This window comes from Lactuca saligna, chromosome 5, assembly GCF_052625555.1.
Source record: "Lactuca saligna cultivar CGN05327 chromosome 5, ASM5262555v1, whole genome shotgun sequence".
Classification (NCBI taxonomy): domain Eukaryota; kingdom Viridiplantae; phylum Streptophyta; class Magnoliopsida; order Asterales; family Asteraceae; genus Lactuca; species Lactuca saligna.
In genome coordinates this window covers 246,902,136-246,915,780 of record NC_136421.1, presented here as the reverse complement: position 1 = coordinate 246,915,780, position 13,645 = coordinate 246,902,136, and the positions used below count along the sequence as shown (strand labels likewise).

The 13,645-nt window shown below is 35.9% G+C and overlaps 1 protein-coding gene across 1 annotated transcript; it reads left to right on the top strand.

The window, feature by feature from the left end:
• The first annotated feature begins 8,654 nt into the window (after nt 1–8,654).
• LOC144997728 (scarecrow-like protein 18) lies at nt 8,655–10,777 on the top strand. The gene is made up of 2 exons (XM_078957602.1): nt 8,655–9,598; nt 9,771–10,777. Exons 1-2 carry the CDS (start codon nt 8,885–8,887, stop codon nt 10,689–10,691), a joined length of 1,635 nt encoding a protein of 544 aa, XP_078813728.1. The 5' UTR covers nt 8,655–8,884; the 3' UTR covers nt 10,692–10,777.
• The last annotated feature ends 2,868 nt before the right edge of the window (nt 10,778–13,645 follow it).

Below are 13,645 nucleotides of genomic sequence, written 5' to 3'. Positions count from 1 at the left end.
ACTCATCATAGCCTGCTCCGTGGACACCTACTCAGGGCAAAACATTGCCCTCTCATGAAACTTTCGTGTGATCACCGTGACAGAATTATTACCCTGCTTGAGGGTCAAGAACTCCTGAACCAACCGTTCCCTCTCCACCGGGGGAACGTACTCGTCTCTGAACATAGTAGTAAACCTCTCCCAAGTCACAGCTGAAACCTCTGCCAGAGTGAAGTTCGCCGTCACGAACTTCCACCAATCCTTTGCTCCCAGGCGGAGCTGGTTCAAGGCGAACCGTACCCTCAGATGCTCCAGACATGAACAAGTGTAGAAGCATCCCTCGATATCAGCAATCCATCTCATCTCAGCGATCGGATCCTGCGTCCCATCAAACTCGGGTGGCTTTGTGTTGCTGAACTCCCGGAACAGCAACGAGTCACCTCCCTGTGGTCTGGCAGCGGCCACAGCTGTGGTAGCTGCAGTGGCTACGGCCTCAGTCACCGCGGCGTACCGCTCATCAAAAGTCTCAATCAGTGTGGTCTTAATAGACCCAAACATCTCCGAAATCTCAGCCCGGATCGCTGCAGCCACCTCCTCATGAATCATCTGACGAAGCTCCTCGTCACTCACACTGCTCGTACCAGGTCTGTGGCGTGGTCCAACCATGATGCCTCTGAAATACAACATATAAATATCAGAGACTCTATCGAGCATAATCGCACTCGATAACACAACCCTACTCAGTCTCCGATACCTAGGGATTCTTACTTGGGTTGCCCACTGACCCAGTGTCTTCAGTAGTACGGGCCCAATACTACCAACTACACCGCATCAGCGTTCACCCCAAGTCCTCCTCCCCAAAACCCGGATCATGAGTACTCTATTCTTGCCATGCACTAGTTACCCACTCGCTCTCAAAGCACCTCATAGCAGCAGATTTCCCTAGACTAAGGCATCACAAATCAGGCCACTCTAGTCCTAATATGAATACCTAGTCTACTAGCATGTGTATCATATCATATCATATCTCATAACACATATTGTAAGAGTATTTTGGGGAGTTTACGGTTCGGGCGCTGGCTGACCGTACACACTTCTTCTTCTTTGGTTGTTTCAAGATCACTTATCAAATTTATTTTATTGATTTTATTAATTAAAAATTTCTCAAATCCCCAGTTTGAGTTCAGTTACGCACGAAGGTGTATCCGAATCCCTCAAACCAAGGCTCTGATACCAACTTGTAATGACGTAAATTTTAAAACCAATTTTTCATTTTTGTAAACATAAAACATCGATTAATATTTCAAATTCAAACGTAAACAATATTGTCACAACACAATACATCCCAAAGATCATAAAAATAGTTTTCCCCCGATAATGTGTACGATCACGCCAGCGCCTTCCCACGGTCCTCGCTAGTACCTGAAACACATAACACAACAACTGTAAGCATAAATGCTTAGTGAGTTCCCCAAAATACAACTTACGTACATACGCCTTTCCAGGCCCTGACCTTCCGGTCCATGTGTCTCAGTGGACTTCCGTCCCGACTAGGTAAACCTTCCGGTCCTACCCACGTCAACCTTACGGTCCACATCACAACGCCTTCCGGCCCATAACATATTCGCATTCCGGCCCATAATATAATGCCTTCCGGCCCATATCAAGCATATCATACATGGCACATATAACGAATAACTTATCACACATAGTACATATATCTCATAGCATATCCGACCTTCCGGTCACACAGTCAACCCTTCCGGGTATAGTATAGTGAGAAAACTCACCTTGTGGAAAGTCTAAGATCTCGCGTCCTCGCTATCACCGAATCCAAACGACGGCTCAACCTCGCCTAAACATAAAAATATCATTTAATACACAAAGACTTCCACCACTAAAACTTTACCCCTTATCATCATTCCTCATAGGGTAAAAGACCATTTTACCCTTCCTTGACCAAAAGTCCTCATGTTGACCAAAACCCTAAAAGTCAACCCTGAGAGTACGCGGGGCGTACTGCTAGATGTACGCGGGGCGTACATCGCCAACCCCCTGGATCGGGGTCTCCACCCAGTACGCTGCACGTACTGGAAGTTACGCCCAGCGTAACCACCAGAATCAGCCACTCTCCATTTCTGGTCTTAATCGGTTAAGCCATTACTACAACTTCTAGATCTGACTCTTTTAGTGTGTCTAAACCCATAAAGTCGAGACCTTTAAGCCTAGGCATGGTTGTAAAGGCTCCAACATCACATAACAACATTCTATTCCAACTCAAGGACCTAGATCTCATGCATGGTGCAATACCCACGTCCAAGATGCCATTTTTTTGAGTCTACAACTCCAATAGATCAGAAATATGAAGTATCTAAGCTTATGGAGGCCATATGCACAAAAAGTCTCCACCTTTGGGACTTAAACCCTAGAAAATGACACCTTAAGCATATAACATGAACCAAGTGACAAGATCCGAACTTTTTACCTGAAAATGGAGCTTTAACCCTTGCAAAGCTCAGATCTACACTTGAGCACCACTTCTAGCCTCTCCATTAAGCTCTTCTTCTCCTTTGCTACCTTGGAATGGCACCACCAAGCTTAGAATACACACACAATGGCAAAAGAAATAAGGTACACTCTTTTTAGGGTTTCACTCTGTGGGATGGTGGCTGAGAAGTCCAGCCACGCATTCCTTTTATAGCCCCTCCAAAGGAAATTAGGGTTTGGATCTGAATAAGTTACGTCGGGCGTAACCTTGGGTACGCCCAGCTTACCTGAGGGGGAACGCGTCCAAATGAGACGTGCGAGTACGCGCAGCGTACACCTTGTACGCCCAGCGTACTCGCCTACCATGAAAACCCTAACTTATCAACTTAACCAAGATGCAAGGCCAAAAGAAGAATACCTGGATTTCGGGCTGTTACACTAACTCTGTTTCTTTTATGCTCTAACTCTTACTCTATTCTCCATTCCATCCCTTTTCTAATCATTCTTTGCTCCACTCTTTCTCTTAGCATGCCATCATATGCTCTGCTTACTCTTCATCTCTCTTTATTCTCATCTTTAGTGCCTCAACACTCTAATCTTATCAAGACCCAAAGGTCACATCTTAAACCATACTATAAAAGGAAAAAACTTCCTACTACATTACCATGAACGCTCACCTGGTTTTAATTCTCTCTCTTATGATCTCTTGTGGATCCTTAATCTTTCTTCTAACTCTCAAATCCCTCATGGATTCCTTAATATTAACCCCTCACGGGTTACATCTAAGTTCTTACAAATAAAACTTTTTTCTTGTTCCTCACAAGGGAACTTTCTCTTTCTTCTCTAACCATACCCAATCTGGAATCCTGCGAGAATTATCTATCCACATTCCTAAAGGAATCATTATCACTTTCCATGTAGAGAAACAATCTCATTCCCAAAGGAATCATACGCTCTATCCCTGTAGGAACCATACCATATTCCTGAAGGAATCATACTCTTGTCCCTGAAGGAACCTCTATCTCTTATTCCCGAAGGAATCTATATCTCTTGTCCCCGAAGGAACATCTGTCTCTTGTCCATGAAGAATCATACTCTTGTTCATGAAGGAAACTTCTATCTTGTGTCCCCTAAGGACCATAATATTTTTCCTGAAGGAACCTTCTATATCTTTTCCCCTAAGGACAATGCTCTATTTCCCAAACGAACCTTGTATCTCTTGTCCCCTAAGGACCATACACTTGTTCTCGAAGGAACCATCCATCTCTATATGTTTATCATTATTATATAACTCATCTCTAATCTTTCTCTTATAGTACTTAACCAACTACGTACTTAATCTCTATGTATGTCTAATAAAATACTAGCATTCTACAATACATTAATGTCTAGACATAGATACATACTCTATGATTACACTACATGTAATCATCATCTATCTCTTTCATTTATCTCTTAGGTATTTAGCAAATACCTTTATCATATAATAATACATACTCTAAGTATACATACATGCTCTGCTACATGTATCTTACGTATACCTCTTACATACTCTTAATATGTGCACATTCTCTGATACATGTTGTTACAAACACATTCTTCATCTATCTTCATCTCAGTACTTGGGAATATTCACTTAGTGCCCTGAATTTCAACATATAATAATAATAATAATAATAATAATAATAATAATAATAATAATAATAACAATAATAATAATAATAATAATAATAATAATAATAACAACAACAACATAAATCTAGAGAGAGAGTGTGTGTGTGTGTGTGTGTGTGTGTGAGTGAGAGTAATAACTCACATTGTCAATTAGTGAAGACTAACTGTCCCATCTTTCTTTACTCTACAATTAATGCATTCTAGATCTATCTTCTTGTTCTTAGGCCTCATGAGCTTCTCTTCTCTAGTCTAAGCCATATGCACCCAAAATTGCATCTTCATCCTTCCCAATCCTTCAAATCTTTGAAGCTAGGCTATGAGGATGTTTGGGGTTCGAAATGATGATAATGAAAGCTTAAAATCCTCTTGTTGTGATGTGTAACCGCACCACGATTGTCTATTCCTTGCACTGTGGCGACCACTATGACGTCCGTCAATGGTTATGCATTTGCTTGCCACGCCTTGGACTTTTACTTACCACGCTGTGGTGCTCATCCTCTATTAGAAACATACTTTGGCTACCTTGTCCTGGGGAAAAGTACAATGTTATTCTTACTTATACAGATTACTCTCCGTGCTATGGAGATTCATCCACCGCACCGTGGTTTTGGTCTTGACAACAACCCTTGGTTGATTCCATTCAAGCTTTGGGATATTTTGTCTCAACTTCTAACCTTCATATCTTCTTCGTCTCTTACTCATTTTTTATTTTATTTATATCAACACAAAGATGGGAACATAATCAACACTTCTGTTAAGTCATATCACAATAATTTAATATGCGTTTTAATCCAGTAATTCACAAACTTGGACCAAAAAGCATAAAAATATCAAATTTACCTTTTTGGCCAAAATGCATCTTCTTATGCATTCTTTCTCTTGAACTTATTCATCTAACATATTCTAAGTTACTTAAACTCTTATTGTCAATTTTCAAGAAGTCATAATTTCATAATTTCATCTCTTTCTCATAATTGACCATTTTGCCCTTTTGGTCAATATTTGATTAAAAGTCAACTTTCTATAAATTTCAGGTTCTTATACAAAGTCTGTAGCTTGGATCTATTTTATTTGTTGTGTATTATTACACTCGAGGTGTTTTGTAACATCCCCTATGTTATTTATTTCCCGATTCTTATATGAAAAACTATGAAACCGCAAGAGGGAGGGAAGTCTCATATTTGGAAAGGGGGGGGGGGGGGGGCATTTTGTGACGAGACTTGCAAAATCTTATGGAATTTTGGACTTGGCCACGCTACAAACTTTGACACTTTTTCCAAGTCACCTCTTAGTTGTTAGGAAATTAGAGAAAATGAATATTATGGTCAATGTTGGTTATGGTTATGCTATACCAAAAGATGAACCTATCATTTCATTGGGAGGTTTGGAGAAGCACGAGCCTGCACCACAGCCATGTCGGAACCTAAGGAGAAGAGTCGATGTGCGGACTTAAGGGCCCAGTAGAGATATACCCATGGGTGGCAGGCCTACTTGTGATGAAGTTATGTAAACGTATTTCAGTAACATGCATCTAAGCGTGAACCGGATGGGAGGAACATTAGAAAATATGGTGAGACACTTTAGCATTGAGCAACCACTAAATTTTGGGTTCATTACCCTATTTTTCCACCTTGGAGTGAGATGTGGCTGCCACGGCATGATGGAGTCGAGACTTTGGGACTCGTCAATTGGATAATGATGACGTGTGATAATCCTTTCTAGTATTTTATGCTTTTATTTGCTTTGTTCAAAACTATGTTTTATTCTGCTTTGTTGGGTGTTTTTTGGATTGTAACGGTATGATTTTCCTTTTTATTACTCGTTCTTGCTTTGATTTATTGACTTGATCATAGATAAAAAATCATTAGATCATATTAATCATAGTCCGCATAAATTCAGACAATTTTGTGTTCACTAATTACATGATCATTGTATTGGTCGTTTATAAATTGTTATCACTAGGAAATTCGATCAAGATAACTAGTCATATTATAATTTAGCAACCAACTAAATATTCCATTGCATTGTTAAAGAAATTAATCATATGCGAGAGGTGAGTCAAAGCTAAAAGGGAGTACTATTTTATCTTGATTTAAATCGTATTATGTTTTGTTTGCTTTAGTTTACGTAATCGTTGCTAATTTAATTGTTTTAAGTTGATGATATAAGTCTTGAACTTGAAAAATCAAAAAACCCCATATTTTATAGTATTTTCCTAGTTTAATTAATAAAAGATTATTTTTTTTTTATTAAAATAATACCCATTCTCGTAGTGTTCGACAACACGTACTTCTCATTCCTATATTGTCAAACGAATAGGTATATTTGCCTACTTGTGTTGTAGTCTAGTTGTGATTAAGTACAATTGTATAAATATAAACCTAATAGTAGTAAAATACACATCACACCCCTTAACAAATATATTATTAACACAAACAACATAACATAAATAATATATTTGTAAACAAAACACAAAGTATAGCACACGATACAATACAACAAAAACCTAACTAACATTATCATGGCACCAAGTTACGAAACAACTATAAATATCCATGCGTGTAAACACCAAAGGTATCAAACAACACACCATCTTATACATACATAACAATTATGTTAACAACACAAACAACGTAACATGCATAATATATTTGTAAACAAAACACCGACCATAATGCGCAATACAATAAACCGAAAACCTAACTAACATCATCCTGACACCTTGATACAAAATAACTATAAACAATGGTAGAGTCATAAATTTTGATATACGGGTGCAAACATTATTAATATATATTCTATGGAGTTATTTTATCATGAACACTAAAAAACGTGGTAAAATCTTTTTAGGTTGGGGTACAATAACAAGAACATGTTTATATATATATATATATATAACATTTTTTTTGGAATGCTATAGTACCCCCAATACCTCATATACCTCCGCCACCGACTGTAAATATCCATGCATGCAAACACTAAAGGCATGAAACAAATCTTATAGACACATAAAACATATTACATATGCATAGTATTGAGTTAGGCATCGAAGAGTGTTCCCAAAGTTTTCTTTAACGATACCATGTCGGCTATAAATATCCATGATTTAACAACTTTTGCTAACGTGGCAAGCATAGTCATATGTCACATCATACAAATGGACACATTAGCTATAACTTATTGGTAACGACTAAAGGTTAAAAAAATTTATTCTAATAATATTAGTTATGAGATCTATATATTACATGAGTTAATTTAAAAAAATAATTAAATATAAAGTTCTAAATATTTGAGAACATTGAATTTATAAATAAAATTAAGAAAAATAATGAATTATTATAATAGAAATATTTTTTATCTTTTAAATTTAAATAAAAATTTTAACTAAGTAAAAGAAACTAATAAACTTTAAATTTGAAAATTTTGAAATTATAAGATAATTTCATTAATAAAATTGATATCCATTTGTTACTATATTTATTATAATTATTATATTAAAATATTATATAAAATTTAAAAAAATATAAAAACTTATAAAATGATATGTGGAAAAAATTAATTCAAAATAACTATAAAATAATATTTGACAAATTGAATGAGAGTGTGATAAAAAAAAGAACTTAATTTATTAGAAATGATTAAACAAGCAAATTAGATAACAATAACATTAGGAAAAGATTCAAACAAAGGGATAAAAACTTGAAAGGGTAACAAACTTTCAACTTTGTTCACATTTAGTCCATGCTATCACATGTTAACAACATGTACCTTAAAATCATAATGGTTAATTCTTTTAATCTGATTGTCAAAATTTGGTCATACCTTTATACAATATTTGTGATTCATATTTGATCCTATATATATATATATATATATATATATATATATATATATATATATATATATATATATATATATATATATATATATAAGGTTAGGTTTTTAATTTTTTTTCTTCAAAATACAATGTTGCTAGAATTTGTTTTTTTTATTTAATAGATTTCTTTATAATGTTGCTAGAATTTAACAAAAATAAATAATTTACTAAAATATAATACAAGAAAAAGTTTGTTCACATTTAGTGATTGAACTTTTTTAGATGGAAACGAACTTTCGATTTTGTTCACATTTAGTTACTAAACTTTTTTTCATTATCTATTTGTCACTGAACTATTGAAACCGTTCACATTTTATCCTTATGACCGGTCATAAATGTCATAAGGGTAAAATGTGAACAATTTCAATAGTTCAGTGGCAAATAGATATGAGAAAAAAATTTAGTAACTAAATGTGAAAAAAATCGAAAATTCGTTCCCCTCTAAATTATTGTCCCTCAAACAAAACACCACTTTGTTTTTCTGGACTACACATAATTAGATAATTATTATCACTAAACCAACCATCTCTATTCCTCGTTCCCAATATTCATTCATCGAGGACATCCGTAATTCCGTATGATACAACGGTTTTAATTATATTACAATTTATCGATTATATTCTTGAAGACTTACAAAAAAAGGGTCAATCTCGATAGTCCTAATGAATAAACTGTAGACAGTTTTCAGACAGATTCTCATCCTATTCGTTTGGTTTTGTTATATACAAACACATTATGCCGGCTTAATCTCTTAGGAATGAATGCCTCATTTGCTTTGTGTTTATTTTTCCTGCTTCCCATCGCCATTAATATCTGACCCCAAACTCAACAAATCTATCAACTTTTCTACAAATTCTCTTATTCAAAATGAACCCCGACTCCATCTTCGACGATCAGTTTCCAGTGCCGGAAATAGAGAACCTATCCGTCGACGAAGAACTCCCTCCATTGGAAGACGTAGACCACACCATCAATAATTACTGCAATCCATTCGATGCGAAAGGATTGTCAGAGCAGGTCCAAGATCTTGATAACCATGATCAAACACCGTTCTCAATACCGGATTTCGACATTGCAAACATCGGAATTTCATATTCAAAGTTAAAGTCAAAACTAGCGTATCCGGAGCAGAATTCTCCGGCGTGCCTAGAGCTTCTTAGTTACCGGAGAAAATTTAAAGGTTTACCAGAAGCTTCTACAGACGAAATTGTACTGGACTGTGCCGGAAAGCTGTCGACGGTGGAAATCATCGAACTGGCGGCGGAGAAGTTTATAAAGTTTTCAACCCAACGGGGCAATGGGTACACCATGTTCACTCATCCGTACGGGTCGTCGGTGTTCACGAGCTTATCGATTGACGAGACCAGGGAGGTGGAGCTTGTTTTCCAGCTTTTGACCGCCGCCGAGAAAGTTGGCCGGAAGCAGTTTGTTATCGCCAGAAAATACATATCACGGTGTGGGTGGGTGGCGTGCGACAGCGGCTCTCCAGTTGAACGGCTGGTGTATTACTTATGTGAAGCATTACAGAAAAGAATCGGAAAAGAAATCGGCATACCCTTTGCTACGAAACTTGAAAAACAGGTGAGTGATTATGATTGGTCAAAAATGGATCTTGATGGTTGGAATGTTGGATTTATCAGTCAAGTTTATCTTTGAAATTAATAATTAACCACTAAATTAAATATGAATATACAAATTACAAAGTACAAAAACCAAACCTTTTAACTTTTGAGGCCAAACTTATTATATGTAGGGTATAAAAAACGAAAATCCTATGGCATTGGGAACAAATATGACATTCTTGGCCGTTTATCAAGCTCTTCCGTTCAATCAAGTGTTGCATTTCACAGGCATACAAGCGATCCTCGATCAAGTTGGGACATCAAGCAAAGTGCATTTGATCGACATCCACATTAGATGTGGCGTACAATGGTCGGCTATGATGCAAGCATTTGCAGAACAAAGTTCACAACTCGAGCTTTTGAAACTGACCGCATTTGCAACAACCTTAGACTTCCAAAAAGTAGAGGAAACCGGAAGAAGATTGGAGAGTTTCGCGAAAACTTTAAGTTTACCTTTCTTGTTCAAAACACTCGTGCTATCAGACATCACAGAGGTGGAAAAACAACAGTTTGAGGTTCAAGATGGAGAAGTAGTCGCGGTCTACTGTAATATGATTCTAAGAGCTATGATTTCCAAACCCCAAAGGTTGGAAAATATGATGAGAGCTATCAAAACAATCAACCCTGCTATAATTGTTGTGGCCGAGGTTGAAGCCAACCATAGTTCAACTTCTTTTGTGAAGCGGTTTACGGAGACATTGTTCTTTTATGGTGCTTTTTTTGATTGTATTGACGAATGCATGAGTCAAGATAATGCTCATAGAGCAGTGATGGAAGGTGTACATTTTGCTCACGGGATGCAAAACCTAGTGACAGCTAAGGAAGGTGAGGTGATGAGTAGGAGTGTAAAATTGGATACATGGAGGTCATTTTTTGCAAGGTTTGGGATGGTGGAGATTGAGCTTAGTGATTCGTGTATATACCAGGCAAAGCTCGTGTTGCAACAATTTTCATGTGTGAGCTCTTGCATGCTTGAAAATAACGACAAATTTTTGATTGTTGGGTGGAAAGGGACCCCATTGGTTTCCTTGTCGACGTGGAAGTTCATTTAATTTCAGCCAACATGTTGTAGCATTGTACTTCAAAAGGACATAACTAGTTTAGGAACATGTACGTTTCTTTTGTTATGATGATATAACAGGACATAAAAAGTTGTATTACGTTTTAATATCTATTGAATATTTGGATTGATACATAAACTAATGTTAATAAGACAAAGATCGTAATATTTTGCCCCTCAAAAAGGTTTAAACTAGATGGAACAATGAATAATTTCATGTTCGTTTTTAAAAAAGACAAAAATATCTGATACGCTAACATAAAAAAAGTAAAAATAGTATTTAAAATCTTCTCCCGCCGTATACTATATGTTTTGTTTAACAATAAGGCTATATGGAGTGGTCACCACCAACTCACCGGAAAAGTGGTGTCATTATATTAGATAAATAACATATTTTATAAAATACATAATTTTTTTTTTATATTTTATGACTAAATTAGATAAAAACATAATTTAAAATATAATAAAATATTTTATATTAATTAAAACCACATTACATAATTTAAAACATAGAATATTAAACCTAAACTAGAAAAATATAAAAACACATAAAAAATTAAAACTAAAATACTAAAAGAACATAAAAATAACTTAGGAAATTAAGCCTAAACTACTAAAAAACATCAAATCTAGTTGCGATATTGGTCGAGAACTTCTTGCTGAATTTTCAAAAACACCCTTAAATTTTACGGGTCAAGATTTGGTTGCGGTACTGTGTTTATGATTTGAAGATTTGTGAGTGCCAATTGTCGCCGACGTTGCTCATCCGTTGAATCAAAAAAAAAAATTCTAAAAAATGTAGAGTTTTTTTTTTCTCCGCTAATACGTCCTTGTTGGTTGATTTCCCGCTAGACGAAGTCCCCTTTCTCGCTTTGTCCCTTCCTGGTGGTCGACGAAGATGGACGTCCGATGGACCCTCTCCCTCGATGGCGTCGAACTCATCATTGAGGTCGAGGTTAGCACCGATGTCCGACTCCTACGTTCTCGGCCTTTTGTTGGAACCAGTAGTAAATCCCGAATGCGCCGTTTCTGGATAAAGAACCCATTTTGGGCCATTGCGACAAACTTCTCATGCTTTTTGGTTGCCAAAAGGTTTACCATTATTGGTAATTTTGTATTGGTGCAACGCCATTGATAAAATATTGAAATCGTTGCTACCATTTCGATGCATATTTTTTAGATTGTCAAATACGCAGTTAAATTTGATACACATCGCTCTAAGGTCACGCCATTTAGCATTGACCAAGTCATATGCCCGGCTCGTTTGCCTTTCTAATAACGCGTAGAAATGGTCTAAAACACGATTTCAAAAGTTTTGTCCCGATTGTGCGTTGCCGACATCCCCGTCTTGTGATATGACAATCCAAGCTTTAGCTAAAACTGCTTCCTCCTCCTTGGTCTATTGGGTATTTTCTTTTTTGTTGAATCCTTTGATTTTTTTTTTATTTTTTTTGGTCTTCTGCGACTTGGTTGTGTTTCTTGAACCTGTTCGTCGTCGTCTTCAATGTCGAGGTTTGCGGGTTGAGATTGAGATAATGGAACTTCAGATGGTTGTGAAGTTTGTTGACGTTGAGAAGTTTGGGGCTGAAATCGCGAAGCAGGTTGTTGTTAAAAGGGTTGAAATTGGGATTGAACAAATTGTGGTGGTGTTTGTTGTTGGTAGTAGTGTGGGTGACATGAAAGATTAGTGAATAGAGATTGTTGTTGAACGGAGGATGATAACAATTGCATATAGTCAATATTCGCTAACGGATCATTTGGAGTGTTTGAGATGTTCAGGGTGAGTGAATTATTTTGGTTTGGATCCATGGAGGAAAGTGTATTTTTTTGATGAGTGTATATGTTTGTGTTCAAAGTGTGTGGTGTGTTTGAAATGAAAAAAAATGCTGAAATATATAGAGAAATGATTGTAATTAATTAATTAATTAATTATTTTTTACAAACGGTCAAAAAGCTTTTCCCCAATCAAATAAAACGTCTTCGTCCGTCTCCAGCTCTACGGAACAAGCAACCCACCAGAAGGTGGAGTGGTGTTCACGCGTGAAAGGGACTGACACATCAACTCTCACACGCCTTTCTACTATCCATTCCGGGTAGCCTAAGGAAAACTTTTATATTCATACGAACGAATAATATAAAATAATAACCGTGATAATCATATTTCTTTTTATTGATCCTATAATAGACACCAACCTGATCCTCTTTTACCTTTTTACAGATTGACCAATGAACAAACACGCCTCTGAACCGCATAGCCATTTGAATTCCCTATGAATGAATATTCACACAAGTGACGAAACCTTTATTCTTGTTTCTGCAAGTAAATTATGGGCTTAAAATATTCTGGGTAAAACTGTATGAAAGTGTCATGTTTTAAATGGGCCACAGTACGCAAGCTAAATGGTCATACCCCGAATTTCAAAAGACATTGAGAGGTATCTTTTTGAATTTTGAGTCCTAATTTGCGGAATCATTAATTGATTTGGGGGATTGGATTTCGACATAGAAATCATTATATTATTATAATAGTTTTTCTTTCTAGATTTACGAAAAGAAAATTATATAAGTTTTAATATAATATAAATTTTAATTCTTGATGTAATTATTTAACTTCAAATATTTTTATTTTATTATTTTTTAATTTAGACCATTAGATAGTTATTTTTATATACCAACGAATGTTATTTAGGAAATATAACCATTTATTTTATTTAAATTACGGTTAAATGTAACTTTTGAGTAATCGTATGAAAAAGACAATTCTATTCAAATTTATTAATTATTTTCTATTTTCTAATATATAGTTTAAAAGTTAAGAAATTATCATTATGATGATTTCAAGAAGTTGGCTATAACTTCATGAAAAAATATAAAAACAAAATTTTGAATATGGTTACTTATGGCTAGACGAAATCACAATGACATATGGTCGTCTGTGATTTTATT

Coding starts and splice junctions, on each gene's coding strand:
- LOC144997728 (XM_078957602.1), top strand. CDS start 8,885: ATGAACCCCGACTCCATCTTCGACGATCAGTTTCCAGTGCCGGAAATA. Junction 9,599..9,770: donor CTACGAAACTTGAAAAACAG/GTGAGTGATTAT, acceptor TATTATATGTAG/GGTATAAAAAACGAAAATCC.